The sequence below is a fragment of the Paramisgurnus dabryanus genome, chromosome 13 (assembly GCF_030506205.2).
Source record: "Paramisgurnus dabryanus chromosome 13, PD_genome_1.1, whole genome shotgun sequence".
Taxonomy (NCBI): Eukaryota; Metazoa; Chordata; class Actinopteri; order Cypriniformes; family Cobitidae; genus Paramisgurnus; species Paramisgurnus dabryanus.
This window is the reverse complement of record NC_133349.1, coordinates 700,333-721,436: the sequence shown is the minus strand read 5'-3', so window position 1 is coordinate 721,436 and position 21,104 is coordinate 700,333. Positions and strand designations below refer to the sequence as shown.

The 21,104-nt window shown below is 35.9% G+C and overlaps 3 protein-coding genes across 5 annotated transcripts in view; 1 reads left to right on the top strand and 2 right to left on the bottom strand.

Moving 5' to 3' along the window:
* Nucleotides 1-1,272: 1,272 nt before the first annotated feature.
* On the bottom strand, nucleotides 1,273-4,600 carry LOC135752140 (uncharacterized). The gene is made up of 7 exons (XM_065270522.1): nucleotides 4,466-4,600; nucleotides 3,033-3,205; nucleotides 2,687-2,788; nucleotides 2,515-2,571; nucleotides 2,323-2,424; nucleotides 2,080-2,208; nucleotides 1,273-1,965 (listed from the first exon to the last, which is right to left on the bottom strand). The coding sequence occupies exons 2-7, from the start codon at nucleotides 3,189-3,191 to the stop codon at nucleotides 1,936-1,938; spliced, it is 579 nt and encodes a 192-aa protein (XP_065126594.1). The 5' UTR covers nucleotides 3,192-3,205; nucleotides 4,466-4,600; the 3' UTR covers nucleotides 1,273-1,935.
* Nucleotides 4,566-6,998, top strand: LOC135752141 (uncharacterized). The gene is made up of 6 exons (XM_065270523.1): nucleotides 4,566-4,712; nucleotides 5,020-5,217; nucleotides 5,322-5,441; nucleotides 5,571-5,627; nucleotides 5,710-5,811; nucleotides 6,269-6,998. Exons 2-6 carry the CDS (start codon nucleotides 5,050-5,052, stop codon nucleotides 6,368-6,370), a joined length of 549 nt encoding a protein of 182 aa, XP_065126595.1. The 5' UTR covers nucleotides 4,566-4,712; nucleotides 5,020-5,049; the 3' UTR covers nucleotides 6,371-6,998.
* plekhg4b (pleckstrin homology domain containing, family G (with RhoGef domain) member 4B) overlaps nucleotides 6,999-21,104 on the bottom strand; it is a 35,803-nt gene continuing 21,697 nt past the window's right edge. The window contains exons 14-24 of one of the 3 annotated variants that reach the window (XM_073811516.1): nucleotides 20,261-21,087; nucleotides 15,009-15,258; nucleotides 14,803-14,892; nucleotides 14,505-14,729; nucleotides 13,822-13,992; nucleotides 13,563-13,740; nucleotides 13,367-13,483; nucleotides 11,657-11,911; nucleotides 10,692-10,879; nucleotides 9,841-9,905; nucleotides 6,999-7,363 (exon numbers count right to left, since the gene is read on the bottom strand). In XM_073811516.1, coding sequence (XP_073667617.1) covers nucleotides 9,858-9,905; nucleotides 10,692-10,879; nucleotides 11,657-11,911; nucleotides 13,367-13,483; nucleotides 13,563-13,740; nucleotides 13,822-13,992; nucleotides 14,505-14,729; nucleotides 14,803-14,892; nucleotides 15,009-15,258; nucleotides 20,261-21,087 — 2,349 coding nt within the window. In that variant the 3' untranslated portion in view covers nucleotides 6,999-7,363; nucleotides 9,841-9,857. The remainder of the gene's footprint in view (nucleotides 7,364-9,840; nucleotides 9,906-10,691; nucleotides 10,880-11,656; nucleotides 11,912-13,366; nucleotides 13,484-13,562; nucleotides 13,741-13,821; nucleotides 13,993-14,504; nucleotides 14,730-14,802; nucleotides 14,893-15,008; nucleotides 15,259-20,260; nucleotides 21,088-21,104) is intronic. The other 2 variants (XM_065270520.1, XM_065270521.1) reach the window with 2 other exon arrangements.

Sequence of the window (21,104 nt, the reverse complement as noted above, 5' to 3'; positions counted from 1 at the left end):
ATGAAGTTGTAGAGGATTACATATTAATAAAAAAATATTAATTAATTACTTATTTGAATTATGAATTAATTGTGTGTTCATTATTCACATATCAGACATATACAAGTAATATGAACCATAACAATAAACAGCACATAAATAAAAAACTATCTGTTAGCATTTGGTTTAAAAGTTCATTTGATGGCTGTTACTTAACGCTTCAAACACTGTTTTAACTAACCAAACAGCTCAACTTCAGATGCAAATTAACTAGATTTAGGGAATTATAACATAAATATTTTTACCTAACAGCATTAGTTTTTTATGCAACAAGTTGTGTTCTTAATCCTTAATTGTGTGGTTTTCTAGACAGGGTTTATCTTAGTCCCAGACTATTATGGATGTTTGCACTGCCTTAATTAAAACAAAAACTTTACTGACACATCTTTACATATATCAGGCTCATTGTTTTGTCTCAAGATGCACACCTGTATTGTTTTTGTAAAGTTTGTTAGTAAAACTACTTAAATGTCCTATATAACTAAGGCCTAGTCCTGGATTAATCTAAACCCTGTCCGGGAAACTGCCTCAAAATTCTTAATCTATAATTTAAAGTGATAGTTCACCCAAAATCATTTACCTATCCTCATGTTGATCTAAACCTGTTTGAGTTTCTTTATTCTGTTGAACACAAAAGAAGATATTTTCTTGACAGTACCCGCTGACTTCCATAGTAAGAAAAAACATAACATGGGGTCAACTGTGTGGTTGTCGTCATTTATCAAAATATCTTCTTCTGTATTGAACAGAATAAAGAAACTCGAACAGGTTTAGAACAACATGAGGGTGAAGAAATGATGACAGAATTTTCACTTTTAAACTATCCCGTCATGTTGAAGTTTAAAAGCAAATTTATTTCATATATGGAGCAAGTTATTTTTTTCTGAATTCATGTTGATAGCGCTACAGACTCGTGACAGAACGGGGAACTGAAGGGTATCTTAAAATGCAAGTAATGTTTTTAAGGCATGTTTGTTAAAACTAGTTATTTTCCTAATTAAACTAAGGCGTTGTCCTGTCTTAAGCTAATCCCTGTCCGGGAAACCAGCCCATAATGTGTTAAATAACATTAAACAACACAACAAATGTGTAAAAAATGAACACATTATTTCTTAGAGTGTATATTGTAAAACCAATACATGGATACAATACAATACAATACAAAAGAAGATCATTTTGAGTCAAAGTAAAAATGTTTAGTAGTTTAACCTCACACATTCATGGCTACAGGACCACATAAAGCAGATGGTGATTTTAATAAAAGTTATTGATATTAGACAGATATCTTCACAAACAGATGATAAAAAAAAACTTTTAAATAAAGCACACTGCTCAAATAATTCAATCATGGCTACATTGTCAGAAAAAAGGTTTTAGACTTTACCTTTAATGCCGCTGGTGTGGTAAACTCAACTCAAAGGATTATTTTTGTATCTTTATGGTTATACAACACATTGAAATGTTTCACCTTACAATGTTATACCCTCAGGACCTATTGTGTACCTTAAGAAACAATTTTGTACCAGTCAAATTTTAGGGGTATTAAACAGTTAACTAAAGATACACAATAGAGCATTAACGTACAGTAATGTATCCAAAAATGTACAGCATTGTACTATGTTTAGTACAGCTCACCCCAGCAGCAGAAAAGGTCGATTTGTAAACCTTTTTTCTGACAGTACAGATACATTTGCATGCTTTAATTCAAAGCAATGTACAGCGCATTCAAGATATACATTTCATGTATGCAGTCTCTGAGAATTAAACTCATCGTCTTGGCATTTACAGCGTAATTATACAATACTCTACCAGTTAACTAGTACTAAAAAAGTTAGGGTTAGGGTTAAATAAAAAAACCCTATACAGAGAAAATCTTCTCAAAATTCAAACATCCGTTTAAGCATCCTGCTTGATAGTGATCAAAGGCTGCAATGAAATAAAAAAATACATTTTGACATTTTTGAAAGCAAAATAAATATTTATATATATATATATATATTAAAGATTTGAGAGATGAGATATAGGAAGATTCTTTATTACCAGAGTATTGAAATGAGGTCTGCAGACGGCTTTACTTCCCCAGTAGATCAGGACAACAGCCAGAATCAACTCAAATCCACACAAGACGCTCACAACAATCTGTAGCCCAGTGAACATATTACCTCTTTGCTGTATAAAGATAAACATAAATCATAAACCTAACATAAACCAAAATGTCAGGTTGAATTAACATCCATTCGCATGTTCATGTTTGCTTGAAGGTCATAAAATAAAATACTTTACCTCTGATGAATACGGTGAGAATGAAGGTACTATTATGCAAATAACAATAGCAGCAAGAGCCCAGAAGATACACACAATGTTGAATATAAACGACAGTTTGACCTTTAAGAAAAAGAGGAAAAATATAAACCAGTTATTCAGTTTTCATTATTAAAAAGAAAAATAATAAAAATTTGTTGTATGAAGACAAACCACGGGCATCACAGGTGAACTACCAGCTGCACAGCTCAATATACCGGCTGCAACAAACTACAACAACATCAAACACATCAGGGATGAAGATACAGACAAGATCTCTTAAACACCTGCATGAGTAAATCTGAAAATCATTGCTTTATTTGATTATAATGAGATGTGTACTCACCAGGGCGCTGGGTAAGGCGTAGATTAAATGATTTGAGTTATATTGAATTGTCATGAGGACACCAACACAAATAACAAACACCCCGATACTGAACTGTGCTGCCTGAAACACAAATAAATATCACATCAAACCTGTAAGAGCTGAATCAAAACAATCAAAAAGTCTTTTAGTCTTCATTTATTTCTAACATGAAATATTATCAGAAAGTTTTGAGAATTGCATCAGAGAAAAGTGAGGACAAAAAACACAAAAAAATGACTATTGTTTTAGAAATGTCTGTAGTTAAACAGATGCTTTTTCATATTTATTAAAAAGAACTTGATGAGTTTTGTAATGTTGCGTGTACCCCAAGTTCCTTTGGTCGTCCTTTGAGAAAAACCTTGTAGGCATCTTTGAAGACGCAGGTGAATTTCTCCGGCATCAGCTGACCGTCTCCGACATTCCGAAGTTTTCCCAGTGGGATAGTGATGACCATACAGTCATCTGGCTTAAATGTGTAACGCATTTGTTCAAAATGCACTGCTTGACAGAATGAGAAATATCATCATATACTACTGTATCAAATATACTTCAGACCTCAAACATTCAGCACATCAGATTAAGTTTGCAAATGATTCATTTCTGGATAAACTACACCCCCCAAAAAATCTGGGCTATTTTCAACCCAGTGATGGGTCAAAAAAGGATGAGACCAGCAGCTGGGTCGAAATTGACCCAGAAAATATTTAGATTTGATCCAACAATGGGTTAAAACAACCCAGCAATTTTTATAGTATACAATAAAATGGTTTAAAATTTTAATTAATTTTCTTCCAGCTAAAAATAACTTGGACATGGATTAAATGAAAGTTGCACTGTAAAAAATGAGTTGTAATTATGCAGCAGGTTGCCAGTAACTTACTGTAGAAGATAAAGACTGAAAATGTCTCATGTTCATTTAACTTTAAACAAACTGTTGCCAATAAATAACATAAATGTAAAATCTACAGTAAGTTACTAGCAGCTAGTTGCCAGTAATAACCAGTAATACTGTAATTTCTATACAGAATTTTTTTACAGTGTATAGCTTATAACAGAACAGCTCATTTGAACATTTAATCAAATATTTCAAAAGTATTTCTCAATCAGGTTATACTTTACAATAAGTTTGTGTTTGTTAACAATTAGTTAATATAGTTGAACTAACAATGAACAATACTTTTAACACATTTATTCATCTTAGTTTGTGTTTATTTTGGCTTTTACTAATACATTGATAAAATCAAGGGTTATATCTGTTTACATTAATTAATGCATCATAAACTAACATGAATTAACTGTATTAACATGAACTAACATTAATACATAAATGAATACACGCTGAAACTATATTCTTCATTGTTTCTTTATGTTAGTTTATGCATTTACTAATGTTAACTAATACAACCTTATTATAAAGTGGTAACCTAAATCAACTTTGTCAGCATTAGTTTGGCTTAGTTTGTTGCTTCATTAAAAAAAAAAAAACTTACACCCAACCACTTAAATTCACAAATAAATTAGGAAATACATGTTAACATTAAAAAAAATTTTTTTTACCTAAAAGCATAAGTTTTTGTTTATTGGGATATTAATCTATATTTAATAAATTCAAAAATGATTTATACTTTATAAGCAACCGTATAGCCTCCCTTATATCCTACAACACGCTGACGTTTTAAAAGTGCTTGTAAGATAAGAAGAGATAAGATGGTGAAGTACAGAAGAAAAAAATTGATCTAAAGAAAAAATCACTCTTACGTTATAACTGGATGATTGTTGACCTGCTGCTTGTTGAGAGTTTCTGTTTAAATGAATTAAAGTATTAAAGATTGCAGAAGTTCCTATGAGAAGCGCAGCTTAAACTGCTGTCTTCATCAAAGTGTCTCATCACAGTTCCTATTTTGGCCAACCACATGAAGCTGTGGTTTGTGTATCAGAAAAACACCCAGGGCTACTGATGCATCTGATCTTCACTTGCATGTAATACGGAAGACAGACACTGCTGGTAAGACGCTTATAAAGTCATATCTTTACATACTTTAATATATACAATTGTATTTCACTAAACTAAAGCTGTGTTGAAGAGCAGAAACATTCAAACTGTTAAAGATTTCTAACACCACCATCATTTTGAATGTTTTGCATGTTTTGTATTTAAAGTCCATACACACTTCATGTTTTATAGTTTTATTTGACATCATACTTTGATTACAAAAGCTGCAGAGATGCACAATATCTTGATGTGAAGACAAATATATTGGGGAAAAGAAAGTGAATATCTGTTTCATATGTCTGATATGTTTCTGCTTTAGAAAATCCTTGATCTCTCACATCGAGTAGAGATGGCGTCTGTAGATATTGCGATGGACATTCAGCATCATGATGAACCTTTAGGTTTCAGAAACACAGATAATCAGCCGCTGGTCAAACATTACCGCGCCAGTGAACCTTTACCTGGAGTTGTGCCAGTTCTTCACAGCTTCCTACAGAAGGGTCCTGCCAGTTGGGCCGTATGAATCTCTTGCTTTATTATTTTTAAAGATTATTTATTATTATGTTGTGCTGCCGCTATCAAACAAACAGGTGAAATGATAAATGTTTGTGTTTTCTTCAGGCTGTTCAGGCCTCCAGTGGAATCTTGAGTTTTGGTATTGGAGTCGTGTTTGCTGCGTCCTTTAAAATCAGTGAATATCTTCTGACTTTATTCAGAGTTCCCATCTTGACTGGAATCCTGGTGAGCCTTTATCTTCACAATTATATATTTAATATAAAAAAATCATTCTGAAATGTATATCATTGCATGTATTTTAGATTTAGAGATGTATGAAAAGTATAACGGTTCTAGTGAAATCTTTCTTTTCAGTTTATGTTTACAGGAATCTTGTCTAATCTTCTGTACAAACACCCGGATCTTCTGCAAGTGAGTGTATACAGTAAAAATTCATCAATTAATTTGAATAAATGAAGTTTTTCATGTAATAATCAGCTGTTTTTTGTTTCAGACGTGCTTCTGTGCTAATATTGGATGTTTGGTTTTTTCTGCGATTGGAGTGATTCTGTTATCTGTTGATCTCAGAATAAATGAAGATCAAATCCAGTTTAAGGTATTTTGGATTAAATATGACTTATAAACACAAACGCTTCAAATTTATTCACTGCTTTTTTAAATATGTATTTATGTAAATGTATTAATGTTTCAGATGATATTTTATTACATTATTAAAGTCAAATAATACTGTAACTAAATACAGCCTATTAAAGAGAGTAAATCTAACTGAAACATAGGTCATATTTTAGACTAAAATCAAACAATAAACAAACTATATTTTGCATGAAAATTAAATATATTTTAGGACATCTATGATTTTTGTTTTTGTGAAATTACATGAATGACCATTTAAGGACAAAGTGATAAATGTAAATGGTAAAAAGAGTTAAAAATATTTGAGCAACAATAGCATTATAGTGAACTTGTAAATGGGAAGTGATTCACAGGAAATGTGTAGATGTGTTTGTTTGTTTGTTTGTTTGCTGATGTGTGTTTGTGTTTGTGCGATGCAGATGGAGGTTCTGGTGTTGTGTGTTACGCTGATGGACTTGATCATCGCTTCACTTCTAATTTTCTTCATTTACAAAGAAAAAAAACGGAATCATAAACAATGAATGATGTTCATCTGTCAATCATTCAGACATTACTTGAAATGTTTGTGTTATTTCTTAATAGCACAGACCATCGTAGAAATAAAGAAGTTAAAGGCAGAAGTATCTTTGACTGTGGGAAGCCTGTGACTAATTTCTCATCTAATGCTTTTTTAGAAATCTCCGTCATTAAACAATTCTAAAAGAGTATTGCAGTGTAATGACTGTCATGAGAAAGAGTTTTTACCATGTAAGGATGTTTTTAACTGAAGCACAAGGGATCCAAAATATCCACCATCATTTATGCTAAAGATTTCACTGAATGAAGCTCTGAAACATCACAACCCTCGAGCTGTAATATTGACATTCAATGAATTATTTCAGCTGTGCAGTAAAACTTTGTTAACAAAACATTGAATGATAAATGTGTTATCTGTTAAATATTTTCTGCTTACAGCTGTATTTTTTATATATTGTATGAATTCTCTCATGACCTCTAAAGCATCGAGTTGCATTTCTGTACATTTGCATTGCACTGAATTATGTCATGATATAGCGATTTATTTTTGTATTTACCTGTTAACCTGTATAATAAATGTACGAAGGACGCCTGATATAAAGCGGCATGTTTTAATAAACCACAGAAATCAAATCCAGTTTGCATTTTTTATTCGTCAGTGACTCAAGTTTAATCCTTAATGGATTTTATTAGTAGTGCCTTAAATCCTTTAACTATTTGTACAAATCAGCAATACTGTGCATAACCAACACAGGAATAAACACATGACAATGTAAGTCTCTGTACATGTTAATGTAAAAAAAAAAACAGATTTACATCCATAATCTTGTGGTGAAATGCTCATAATTCATATCAACAACATTTATGTAAGAACAGTGAAGTCTGTATGTATCGCAGGATGAAGATCACCGGTGTCTTATTAAGAGTCTTATAGTGCTGAAGAGTTCATCGGTTCATCCACACGTCTCTGATCTTCAACAGCTTCAATAAACTCACAGCTGTGAAGAAGAAGAGCAGAAAATCATTAGAATCCAGATTCATTCACACTTGTGTTTTAGTTTATAGATGATACAGTAATATTAACTCTTTTTCTCAATTATTCCTCTTATACCACAGTTACCACAGACAGCGCTCTGGTGGTTAATTTAAGACATTTGACAGATCAGGTGTGCACAAATATATAAATATATAACTGTTTGCCATCGTTTCATTAAAGATAATCGTCTCTGTCATGTGTAAACAGAATTAACAGATTATCTATGGATGCTGAACAGTCATACAAATAACACAAAGGGAAGAGCAGGGGCGCAAGTAATGTTAAAAGATAATGTTACAGACAGAGATATATTTTTGTTGTGGTCAGTAACTCACAAGTGTGGTCTATTAATACCAGGTGGAACAAATGTTAAACGACTTCAATATAATTTTACTTTGTTACTTTTAACCCTGTCAGGTGGGACAAAAGCAACACAACATACATAGATTTTTTTGTGTTACTCTTGTTTTTATAAAAATGACCTTGTTAGTATGTCTGCAAACATTTTTTTTCCATAATCTTTGCAAAAAATAATTTAATTACATTTTCTATTTTAAATTTCAGTTCCATTAAATGTTTAAAAATGTTTCTCTGAAAAATTCTGCGTTATTTTCAACCCAGTGTTAGGTCAAAGGGTATGAGCCCATCCCCTTGCGTTATAATATCAACCCCAAAACCTGGGTCGTTTTAACCCATTGTTGGTTCAAATATAACAATTTTCTGGGTCTGTCACGGTGATCCGTGTCATGTTTTGTGTCTGTTCTATATTGTCATCACCTGGACACTTGTTAATTATCACATCATTCATTCCACCTGTGTGTCATTAGTCTTTGTGTATTTATACCAGTGTTTGTGTCACACTCATTGCCGGATCATTGTCAGTACTACCATGTTTGTTTCCCGTTCCATGTTCATCTGTTCCTGTACCCGCTGTTATTTTGATTCCTGTGTTTTGTTGCTCGTTTATTTATTAAATGTTATTTATTCAGTCATCGAACTCTGCACTTGCGTCCTCACTTCCTCACTCCTGCAAACGTATCGTGACAGGGTCAATTTAACCCAATGGCTGGGCTCGTTTCTTTTTGACCAATGCTGGGTTGAAAATAACCAAACATTTCAGCCGAAAATAAAAAAATTCCACAGTATGAACACTATGAAAAATAAAATGAGAATAATATTAATTCTCAACATATGCAACCTATAATGCAATGTATAGTCATGTTTCCTTCCAGCTCTTTTTATGCGTACATTTAAAATGTGCATAAAAACATCAGGATTGAAACATTACAAATTCATAGGTGGAGGTGAAAACGCTAAAATATGATATGCTGCAACACACAGAAAGCAATGGGACAAAAATAATAAGCTTACTTTCACCCCGACAGCAACACCTGACATAAAAATAAAAAAACTCTGGGAAGGCAAACTTTTTACAGCACTAAATAACCTGTAGATTGATGAGTACTGTAACGCATCAAACCAGAAATTCAATTCAATTTTATTTTATTTATATTGTGGTAATTGTATCAAAGCAGCTTTAGATTAAAAGAAGCAGGGAAAACAGAAAAATCGACAGACAACATAAGTAGCAAAATACAGCGGTTATGAATGAACTTTACATGCGCGTGTATTAATAATGTAACGTACAGTATACAAGAGGGTGCTAGGTCACTCCACGGGGTTGAAACACAATTTATAATTAGGAAAAGATTACCGCTTCAGTAATTTATTTTATATGCTTGAAAATAGCTTTCCGGACCTAACAGTGGTAAATGATGATGAAATGATGTCAGCCCTATCAAAGGTTACCTGCTGAACGTGCTTTCATAAACTGAAATGCAAATGTGGTCGGGGCTCTGAGAAAAACACTTTGTTACTTTTGTCCTGCGTTACTTTCGACCCTACAGTCAAGAGATCACAGATGTTCATTGTGAATGAACCAATCAGCATGCAGAACCACAACTAGATGCATTTAAAGAACTTTTACATTATGGTTGTGTTGTGACTTTATAAATAATATTGTGTTGCGGTATCTCAGGTAGAGACAGAAGACGGTAAACATGCATTGTGATGTCTGTTTATCACAGATGCACTGTGCAGGAATATAATGGGTTGTTTTCAAACTAATGTCAATGTAAGTGTTATATACTGTGGTAAACTCAAGAACAGAAACCCAGCCGCACCTCAGACGAACAATTCACACTTTACACCTCAACAACCTTTACAAGTTCCTCACTGAAAACACGTTGAGCTTTTATTAATAATCAACTGAATTGTGTCTTCTTGACATTTACACAGACATGAGGTTGATATTAACCCATATATTCCCTTTAGACACAGCAAACACATGCAGCCCGAAAAATAAACTAAAAGTGTCTTCAGGATTCCTTCGGGTCGGGACTGAAATCATGCGTTTATAGACGACCTCACACTACTTACTGATCTAAACCCTTTATTCAGACCAGAGTAGAGAAGCTTAATGGGACATGAGAAGTCTTCTTCTGCTAAAACAAAGCAACACAGGACAGAAAACTACAGTAAGATCAAACGCTTCAAACTCAGGATTATTTGGTGATGTGGCTGCTTGTCGGGTGTCATCATTTGTGACCCATGCTGGCAAAATAAGTCACAACGAGCACGTTTTAAAAAATGAGTTATTGATATTTTGAAGCTTTAGATCTGTCAGTCACCGTGAGGAAGATGGTTTTCATGTCTTATCGCTCTTAAAAACTCTTTAATCTTCAATCAGGTCCTGCACTTTATTTTCTAATTCCTTCATGTTTTAAAACCAAAATGTCAGACGTGCATGTGGATGGAGTCTTATCTTTGTGTTAAGATTAAACATTTAGGACGGTGCACCTCTCAGAAAACATACAAATAAAGATCAGTTAGAATTTCAATGAATATTTAGAGCATTGAGATTGCTAGATGAGATGTACTTATTTTGATGAAAACCACAATTTTGACCTAAATCAACATTTATACTTTCATTTCCCTGCAGCTAAAATTAGACGGTGCACATTCAGACTCATTTTACCAGCACGGGTCTGAATGATTTATATGTTGTACTGTAGTTATCACGGTGTTCTTCATTATTACTACAGTAAATCTTCTGTATTTGACGCTGGGTGTTATAAGCGATGCTGTCACTGGGAGATTTTAAGGCGTTGATGTGATTTGACTGATATGAGTCTCGGGTCTTATCTTCATGGTTAAAAACTGGTTTGATTTGCATTAATGTTGATGCTCCTGTTTCTTTACTATATGAAAGTTTGCTGTAATGAACTCACAGCTGTAATGAAGTTGCTGGTCTGTAGCTCCTGTTCTTTGTGGTACAGGACAGATGTTGTGTTTTTGGGTGGAGATGGAGATGGTGTTGGAGAAGAGAGATAAGATCCTCCGTCACTGCCGTAACTCTCCATGATGACAGCAGGATGACGCTGGACCGCACTGATACATGACTCGGTGTTCTCTGAGACTAGACAAAGACAATCATCATGTATTAATGTAACATCTTTATTAAACTCTAACATTACACACAAGACACTTCAAAGTGATTCACACACTGAACTTTAATCCTTTCATCCTACTGACCAAACACACAACAATGACTGAACTCTCACTTAATATTCACTTTCAGTGTCTGAAAATAAAACGATTAAATGATGGAGTCATTTCTCTCTAACAGCAGTCAGTCATGCATTAAGATATAATTATGAAGATATAAATACAGGGGTTTATTTGGGTGAATTGAATTCTAACTCTAAAGTTTGTCTTTGACACGTCACATGAGGTTCGTGTACAGAGTTTCCATATTTCTTAGACCAACAGAGAGAGGCCCACTTCCTGTTTGACACTTCCTGTCTCAACTGCTGCCATTTATACACACACACACACACACACACACACACACACACACACACACACACACGCCCACACGCACATGCACACACACATGCGCACACACATATGCATATGCACACACATGCGCACACGCGGGCACACCACACATGCACTCACATGCACACATGCACACGCACTCACACCACACATGTGCACACGCACACCACACACACGCACTCACATGCGCACACCACACATGTGCACGCGCACACCCACACACACATCAACCTCATCATGACCAACACACACAATATATAAAATCCACTGTGATCAAGGCCAGATGAGATGTTGATTCAGTCAAAGTAATCTAAAATGAATCAAATGAATCAGACAGACAGACAGACAGACTCACTGATGGATGGTTGTGATGTTGAATCTTGCTCTAACTCGTCCTCCTCGATACAGTCGTACGGCCAGTGAGTGAGAGAGGGACAGCCGGGCAGTGGATGTGAAGGGTAGAGATGAAGATTAAGAGATCCCAGCAGTGATGATGAAGACTGACTACTGGAGGAAGATGAGCTGCTGTTAGAGATGGTGGAGTGAGGTCTCTTAAACGACGTGGAGTGATCAAATGAGGACACGGCCACAGATGCCCTCATTCTCGATTCTGAGGACGAACACATCAAAGACCAGATGAGAAAAACATCAGCGGCTTTAATATGGACACACTCGTATGAAAATACTGCATACAGATCAGAGATCAGTCAAACTTTAAACCATTCATGATAACATTGCAGGCCAAAAAACACAAAGATGAACATTTAACGTTTAAGTGAACCATTATTTCTTGAGGACAGTAAAATGACCTCATGTCATCTGACCTGTTGAGATATTTATAACATCTGAGATGTAAAAGATTCAAAAACTTGATGTGATGTTCTCACACAGACAGAAGTCGCGAGTCGTAAATCAACTTTGACACAGCAAAGTAAAGTGCAAAAACACATGAGAGCAAATATAAATACTCTAAAGATCTCAGAGACATGAAACTAAAGTCAGATTGGTTTGATAAAGACACACATCTATGGGTCATTCTACAATTTCTCTGTCCCTACCCTTTTCAGAAATATTACACTTGAAAAACACCTTAGGGTTACAATTTTTTATATTTTAAAATGACACAATATCTTATTTGAACAATTACACCTTCTTGAGCCATCAGTGTAGCAATATTAGATTTTTATTAATGAATTCCAAGCACCACAGAAGTGCTCGTCCCCACAGTCATGTACAGAGTGAAAATGCTTTATTCTTCCATTTAAAATACAATTATGTGTCCATAACTATCAAATATTTGATGTAAATTACATTAAAAGACAAAATGCTAAATAAATATTATAAAATATATAATTTTGTAAAATTCGTTTTTCATGAACATTGTCACTGGTGTTACTGTCACTGGTGTTACCTTCCTTATGGGTAACAGCAGTAAAGATCACTAACACCAGTGACTGGTGATTTGATGTGTCACTGGTGTTGTTTTTTTCCTTCACATGTGACATGATGATAATTCTAAATTAATTGAATTCTGTTACACTTCAGAATTAAGCTTTAAAGCTGAAAAAATTATAAATAATATTTCATAAACACCTTTAATATTGCTAAAGAAGTAAGGTAACACCACTGACAAAAATATGGTTTATGCAGTCTTTAGGTACATGCACACAAAAAATTTAATATCATTAAGCTGTCATTTATGTGTACTCATAAAGTCAAAGAGTATTCTAATAGTGTGGTCTAAGTTTAAATGTTAGAAAAAGAAATACATTTGAAGACATCTTGCCATACCAAAAGTGGACGTTTGTGTAGAATGAACCCTATACAACTAATGAAGAGTCTACAGTACATCTCTCATCTCTATCAAACATCTGTCCATTAATTATCTATTCACTTTCTGGTTTTGACGTCCATGTCATTTTCCTTTAAGGTTAAGTGTGTCACTTCTACACCAGTATGATATCAAACAGAAACATCAGGTGGTCCGGTCCTCAAACGGTGTACGTTTACATCACCAGACTCACACTTCACATGCGATTCATTACACACAGACATGACGTCTTACCTGACCCTTTCATGATGTAGTCCACAGCTCGATCACTGATGGCAGAGTCGCTGGGTTTAATGTCCATGAAGGGTTTGTTTCCGATTCCCATTGAAACCATCTCCTGCATTCGCAACTCTGCATACACAACACATACATACATAAGGTTATGTTATACATCCATCGTTTAATATAAGAACTCTCAGTCTCATCTCACCTCTGTTACGTAAGGCTTGTCTCCATAAGATTTTACCGATCACAGCGGTCCACACGGCCTTCACGTCTCCAGAACCGGCCTGAAGGATGAAGGTGTCCTGAGATTTCCTCCGCCTGAACCAGATCTCAAAGCGCAGCCCGCTGTTTCCCACGTTCTCCGTCATTCCGATCTCAGCCGTCTGAGAAGAAACACGAGAACCTTCAGCTTTACAGCCGTCAGGAGAACCCAAGGAACCGGTTGATTAACTAACAGCTTGTACCTTGAAGGACTGTTTGTAGATGTAGATGTCATATCCTCCTTCTATCTTTTTGGTCTTGCTGAAGAGGATGAGGTCTTCGAACAGGAAGACGTGGCGGAGGTATTTTTTGCGTCCACACCAGACGATAAACTCGTCTTGACATCTAAGCTGGCCCTGCTCCTTCAGATTCACCTGAGAACAACACAACACAGCGTGACTTTATATCAGTCAAAAAACTTACGCTATCATCATGCAGGGTCATTCACCCAGAATGCATTGCAGCAAGGTCAAAACCTCAAGACAGGCCCGGTACTAGGCTTGCCAGACTGGGGGGGCCGTCAGGAGTTTTGGGTGGGCAGCCTTAACACTCAATGTTAAAAATAAGTCTAGTTTTTAGACAAAAAATATAAAATTTAAGTGAATTTGTGCTTAAAACAAGTAAAAAATCTGCCAATAAAGTAAGATAAAAAATGTTGAAATAAATGTACTTTAAATACTTAATTCAAGAAAAATTCAAGAATTTTTTTCTTACCCCATTGGCTTGTTTTAAGCACAAATTCACTGAAATTCTATTTTTTTGTCTTTATTGTTTTTATCAGGTCTCAGACAACGTCAACTGCATTTTTACACAATGGCAATTGAATAATAAAATCTTATAAGTTAACTGTTAATGTTTGGTAAACGTAGAAATGACGTCCACATACATCACATCCACGTATGGCATCCATGGCTAAGAGGTCATTGCCGTGACGTAGCTGGAATCTGACCATCTCTTCAGCTGTTCTGAGGTCAGTGAGCTCCTGCTCTTGAGAATGGCCACACTCTTTAATAAGATCCTTCAGCAGAAGAGCGTATTTACTCATCCTCTGAATGGGCTTTAACAGGTAAGACGCCAGGTCCATCTTATCGCCCAACTCCAGCTGTTTATTCTGAAGAAACAGGACAACATTTACTTCACATTCACTCAACCCTACAGGACGATGAAGAAACGACAAGTCTCACCTTAAAGAAACTGTTGCCATGACTTGTTAACAGGGCATCTGATCGGGGTTTGTTTTTGCTGTATAAAGCGTACATCCCAAACTGTTCCTCCTAACAGTGGATAAAAATAAAAGACATCACACTAACCGTTTATATCATTACACTTCTCTGTATGAGTTCTGTATCTACTGTGATGTTTCACGTAAGATAAGATGAGATTAACTCACGTGTCGGAGGAAACAGCCGCTGACAGAAAGAGGCGAGTGAGCGCACATCTCCAGATCTTTCAGAAAGTATTGACTGTGAAAGTCACACAACTTCTCCAAATTCCCAAAAACGATGCTGCGCTTTCCTCGCAGGTCCTGCGGCAGGTCCAGGCGCTCCATCTCGGGAAAATAATGTTCAATGATGTATCTGAGAGATCGGACGTATTCTCTCTCTGTGGAAATCATCTCATCCATGATGTGCTGGACTTTACTGAAAACCACAGAAAACTTTAGTAAGTAAATGCACTACTGACAGCCAAACAGATTCAGGAGAACTTCCAATGCACAAAATGCTTTCAAAATTAAATGCTTTCCCACACTTTGGTTACCTTCAAATTCAAGGACCTTTCAAAGACTTTCCACGACCAATACCCTCAAATTCAAGGAATTAATGTGGGGACACAATTCAGGTGAGAGCAAGATTACATCGTGTTACTTTGTAAAATACACTGTTAAAATGTTCATGTGTCAAACACATCTATGCAAAAAAGCCAAAAACTTTGACAAAATTCACATTCAGAAGATATAAGCATTCAAAACTCAGTTTGGCACATGCAAAAAAGTCATCATTCTACATTTCTTCAGCTTCTCACCAAATTTCCTGTCAAATCAAATGCGATCTAGACACTGAACCTCCACAGCAGGTGCCTGAGATGAGACACTTCTTATTTCATTTATTAGTTCTTATTAATGAATCGCATGTAGGGAACTACGTAGGAGATCAGAAACAATTCAAACAGTGTTCATATGTCGTTTCCATTACAGATTTGAGCAAAACTATTGCAAAATGACAGTGTTTCTAAATGATATGTGAATGAAACTTCATTTTTCCTCTTACAATAAGTCATTCCAAACATCACATCTGATGTTGGTAGGTTTACTAATATCACATCCACCACACTAGGCATTATTTTTAACCAAAGGAGACATAAGAGTATCATCCAAACATTAATGGCAAGGAAAGCCCCTTATAGGAGCGGCAACGTATAGGTGCTTCTTGGAGGTATTACATTTTTTCTAAATTAGTGTTGGGCAAAGATTAATCTAGATTAATCGCATACAAAATAAAAGTGATTTTTTTTGCATAATATACAAGTGTGTGCTGTGCTTAATTATTATATATATATATATACAGTCTTGTTCAAAATAATAGCAGTACAATGTGACTAACCAGAATAATCAAGGTTTTTAGTATATTTTTTATTGCTACGTGGCAAACAAGTTACCAGTAGGTTCAGTAGATTCTCAGAAAACAAATGAGACCCAGCATTCATGATATGCACGCTCTTAAGGCTGTGCAATTGGGCAATTAGTTGAAAGGGGTGTGTTCAAAAAAATAGCAGTGTCTACCTTTGACTGTACAAACTCAAAACTATTTTGTACAAACATTTTTTTTCTGGGATTAAGCAATCCTGTGAATCACTAAACTAATATTTAGTTGTATGACCACAGTTTTTTAAAACTGCTTGACATCTGTGTGGCATGGAGTCAACCAACTTGTGGCACCTCTCAGCTGTTATTCCACTCCATGATTCTTTAACAACATTCCACAATTCATTCACATTTCTTGGTTTTGCTTCAGAAACAGCATTTTTGATATCACCCCACAAGTTCTCAATTGGATTAAGGTTTGGAGATTGGGCTGGCCACTCCATAACATTAATTTTGTTGGTTTGGAACCAAGACTTTGCCCGTTTACTAGTGTGTTTTGGGTCATTGTCTTGTTGAAACAACCATTTCAAGGGCATGTCCTCTTCAGCATAGGGCAACATGACCTCTTCAAGTATTTTAACATATGCAAACTGATCCATGATCCCTGGTATGCGATAAATAGGCCCAACACCATAGTAGGAGAAACATGCCCATATCATGCTCCATGCTTCACTGTCTTCACTGTGTACTGTGGCTTGAATTCAGAGTTTGGGGGTCGTCTCACAAACTGCCTGTGGCCCTTGGACCCAAAAAGAACAATTTTACTCTCATTAGTCCACAAAATGTTCCTCCATTTCTCTTTAGGCCAGTTGATGTGTTCTTTGGCAAATTGTAACCTCTTCTGCACATGCCTTTTTTTTAACAGAGGGACTTTGCGGGGGATTCTTGAAAATAGATTAGCTTCACACAGACGTCTTCTAACTGTCACAGTACTTACAGGTAACTCCAGACTGTCTTTGATCATCCTGGAGGTGATCATTGGCTGAGCCTTTGCCATTCTGGTTATTCTTCTATCCATTTTGATGGTTGTCTTCCGTTTTCTTCCACGTCTCTCTGGTTTTGCTCTCCATTTTAAGGCATTGGAGATCATTTTAGCTGAACAGCCTATCATTTTTTGCACCTCTTTATAGGTTTTCCCCTCTCCAATCAACTTTTTAATCAAAGTACGCTGTTCTTCTGAACAATGTCTTGAACGACCCATTTTCCTCAGCTTTCAAATGCATGTTCAACAAGTGTTGGCTTCATCCTTAAATAGGGGCCACCTGATTCACACCTGTTTCTTCACAAAATTGATGACCTCAGTGATTGAATGCCACACTGCTATTTTTTTGAACACACCCCTTTCAACTAATTGCCCAATTGCACAGCCTTAAGAGCGTGCATATCATGAATGCTGGGTCTCATTTGTTTTCTGAGAATCTACTGAACCTACTGGTAACTTGTTTGCCACGTAGCAATAAAAAATAAACTAAAAACCTTGATTATTCTGGTTAGTCACATTGTACTGCTATTATTTTGAACAAGACTGTATATATATATATTTATATATACATACATTTATATACATATATACACCCACCCACACACACCCACCCACACCCAAACACACACACACACACACACACACACATTATAATATAAAAAAAAGACTTTTCTTTTGCACGCAATTAATCAACATATACAAAATTAAATGATTTTTTTTGCATAATATACAAGTGTGTGCTGTGGGTAATTATTATGTATATATAAATATATATTATAATATTTAAGAAATATTTACCATCTGTGTGTGTGTGTGTGTGTGTGTGTGTGTGTGTGTGTGTGTGTGTGTGTGTGTGTGTGTGTGTGTGTGTGTGTGTGTGTGTGTGTGTGTGTGTGTGTATATATATATATATATATATATATATATATATATATATATATATATATATACACACACACACACATTTATTTATATTTTTATTTATATTTGTATATATTCTATATCATATATAAATTAATAAAAATGTATATATTAATATAAAAAATGTAATGTTTATATGTATGTGTGTGTTTTTACATATACATAATAATTACACACATATTACACAAAATATCACTTTTATTTTGCATGCATTTAATCTACACTGTAAAAACAAATTTGCAGCTGGGTTGCCGGTAACTTACCGTAGAATTACATTTATGTTATTTCAGCCCATCCTCACCCCATGGCGTCAATATTTGACGCCACTTGACCATGCGTCAATATGTTACGCGGAGGGTATACCCTTCGTGTCATTTTTTGACGAACTGGGGACTTCAATACTATTGAGTCCGTTGCATTCTCTTTCCTATTTTCGTGCCATTTTCTTACCATTTTCGCGTCGGTTTAGGGTTAGATTTACATAATGACATCCCTACCCAAACCTATCCCTAACCCCAATGTCAGGCGACAACTGTTTAATTTCGCGTACCTAATAGTATTGAAGTCCCCAGTTCGTCAAAAAATGACGCGAAGGGTATACCCTCCGCGTAACATATTGACGCATGGTCAAGTGGCGTCAAATATTGACGCCATGGGATGAGGATGTGTTGGTTATTTACTGGCAACATATTGTTCAAAGTTAAATGAACATTTAACATTTACAAGTCTTTGTCTTTACAGAATAAAACTGGAAAAATAGCATCAAGCAAAACGTTCTGGGAAACCAAATCTGAAGCAAAAAACAGAAAAAGTTTGATGATGATTTCTGGTTCCCAGAATGCTTTGTATGAGGCTGTTATTGTATAGTTTTATTCTGTAAAGATAAAGACTTGTTAATATTTAAAATGTATTCAACTTTGAACAAACTCTTGCCAGTAAATAACATAAATGTTAATCTACGGTAATTTACCGGCAACCCAGCTGCAATACCACTGTAATTTCTACTGATTTTTTTACAGTGTAGATTAATCTTTGTCGAGCTCTATTTTAATAGAAGTGTTATCCAGACATTATTGGCAAACAACTTTTACTTGGGAGCAGACACGTATTGAGGTGTTTCTGGGAGGTTTTAGTTCATACATCGTCATTTTCCTTTGCTGTTTTGCGAAACAACACTTTTCCTAATTTTCTAAAAAAAAGCACCTCATGCAAGCTTAAAAAACATTTTTGTAATATATGGTAGTTTTAGTGAAATTAACGTGTTTTCATTGGCCATATTTTCAATTTTCAATGTCAATTTAAGGGTAATGGAAAAGCAGCTTGTTGGGAGGAGATCAAATATCACAAACGATTATACAGCCTCACCATTATAAACATCACTGATGAGTAGAAGAGAAGACAACACTGCTGCATACACACAAACATAAATTACATCAATGTTATCATGTCGTTTTTATTCTGTAATAACAGTTTCATATTATATCTCTATTAGAAAACGAATATATGTGTCAAAAACAAAATACTATTGGTTACTTAAAGAAAGGGGGAGGGTCTTCTCGACAGTTCTGTTCAGTTTTAGCTAAAATGACTTCATCACATCAAATAATCCTGAACATTCATAAACACTTCAGACAGTGAGTCTTTAATATAATGAACTAATGAACTAATGTAAATCAAGCATGCTAGTATGCATAGACCTCAAAAACACATTAGCCGACTGAAGGGAATTATATGGATTTTTTTCCCGAAACCTTTTTGCACAAAATAAATTCAAACACTTTCAAGGACCTGTGTCTAATATGTTTATTTTCAAAAACTTTCCAGGACCTTGACTTTTTCCCCAGACTCACAAACGTTTAAGGACCCATGGGAACCCTGAACCCAATGTGACCAGAAGTTACTTTATTTAAACTCATAGCTCAAAGATGCACATGACTCTTCTCTTTCATATTACATCTATGCATCTAACAGATGCTCACCTAGACAAGTCACATACTTGTATCTTTAAAACATGTGCAGGAGTTGATGTTGCTTGTTTTCAACTTAAAGTTTAACTCGATATCTTCTACACAATCACATCATCATCTTCATCACTCACCTGCTGTGTCTCTTGATGTCTCCATCGCTGTGTCTGCTGTGAGCTCTGGGCGGTGAGGATAAACTTTGACTGCGGCTCAGTGTTGGACTCGTCACATCCGTCCTCTGGAGCTTCTGCTCCACGCACACATTGTTGGTCACCTCAAGACCTTTGATGTAAACCCCCGTGTAGCCTTGATGACCGGCGTCCGAGTGAGCTTTGTCACGGGGCGTCAGCTCATAGCTCACAGTCTTCTTCATGAGCTTCTTCAGAGGCTGCTTACGATGACGTGCGGCCGGAGAAGGAATGGGCTCGGAATGACAGGAGGTCGAAGAGTCGACGGTGCAGTCGCTGTCCGTGTCATCGAACAACGACGGGGACAGTTTGTCGCTCTCTGGGGAGAACGGGAAAGGAAACTGGCTTTTGGAGAACGGTCCTGCAGAATGAGGCTTCCCATCATCAAACTCAAAGTCAGGCGTACAGCAGGAGATGGGTGAAGCGACACACAGATCTTCTCCGTTCTGTTTCTCGGCCGGTGTCTCTGCGAGTGCAGGAGGACAAGAACCGGACTCTTCGGAAGCAGAAGCAACCTTTGCCATCAGCTCCTCTAGTTGCGTTTTAGTTTGCTGGCATTTCTGCCAAACGCCGTTCCAGTGCTGAAGCTCTCGTGGGCTGTTGAGGTTTAACACCATCTGATTCAGCGTGCTGAAGTTGTCCAATGAGAATTTAGTGGCTTCACTGTGATAATCCTGAAGGATGTGCAAAACTGTAGGACTGAATCTGACCGAATCATCATCCACCTTCAGCTGACAGAAATACTCCTGACAATGAATCATCCACTGGTTTGCCTGCATTCAAATAAACA

Excerpts from the sequence above, each read along its gene's own strand:
- LOC135752140 (XM_065270522.1), bottom strand. The coding sequence starts at position 3,191 with ATGCGTTACACATTTAAGCCAGATGACTGTATGGTCATCACTATCCCA. Across the intron at positions 2,789-3,032 it reads GACGACCAAAGGAACTTGGG|GCAGCACAGTTCAGTATCGG; the intron begins GTACACGCAACA and ends TTTGTGTTTCAG. Across the intron at positions 1,966-2,079 it reads GACCTCATTTCAATACTCTG|CCTTTGATCACTATCAAGCA; the intron begins GTAATAAAGAAT and ends ATTTCATTGCAG.
- LOC135752141 (XM_065270523.1), top strand. The coding sequence starts at position 5,050 with ATGGCGTCTGTAGATATTGCGATGGACATTCAGCATCATGATGAACCT. Across the intron at positions 5,628-5,709 it reads AACACCCGGATCTTCTGCAA|ACGTGCTTCTGTGCTAATAT; the intron begins GTGAGTGTATAC and ends TTTTTGTTTCAG. Across the intron at positions 5,812-6,268 it reads AAGATCAAATCCAGTTTAAG|ATGGAGGTTCTGGTGTTGTG; the intron begins GTATTTTGGATT and ends TGTGCGATGCAG.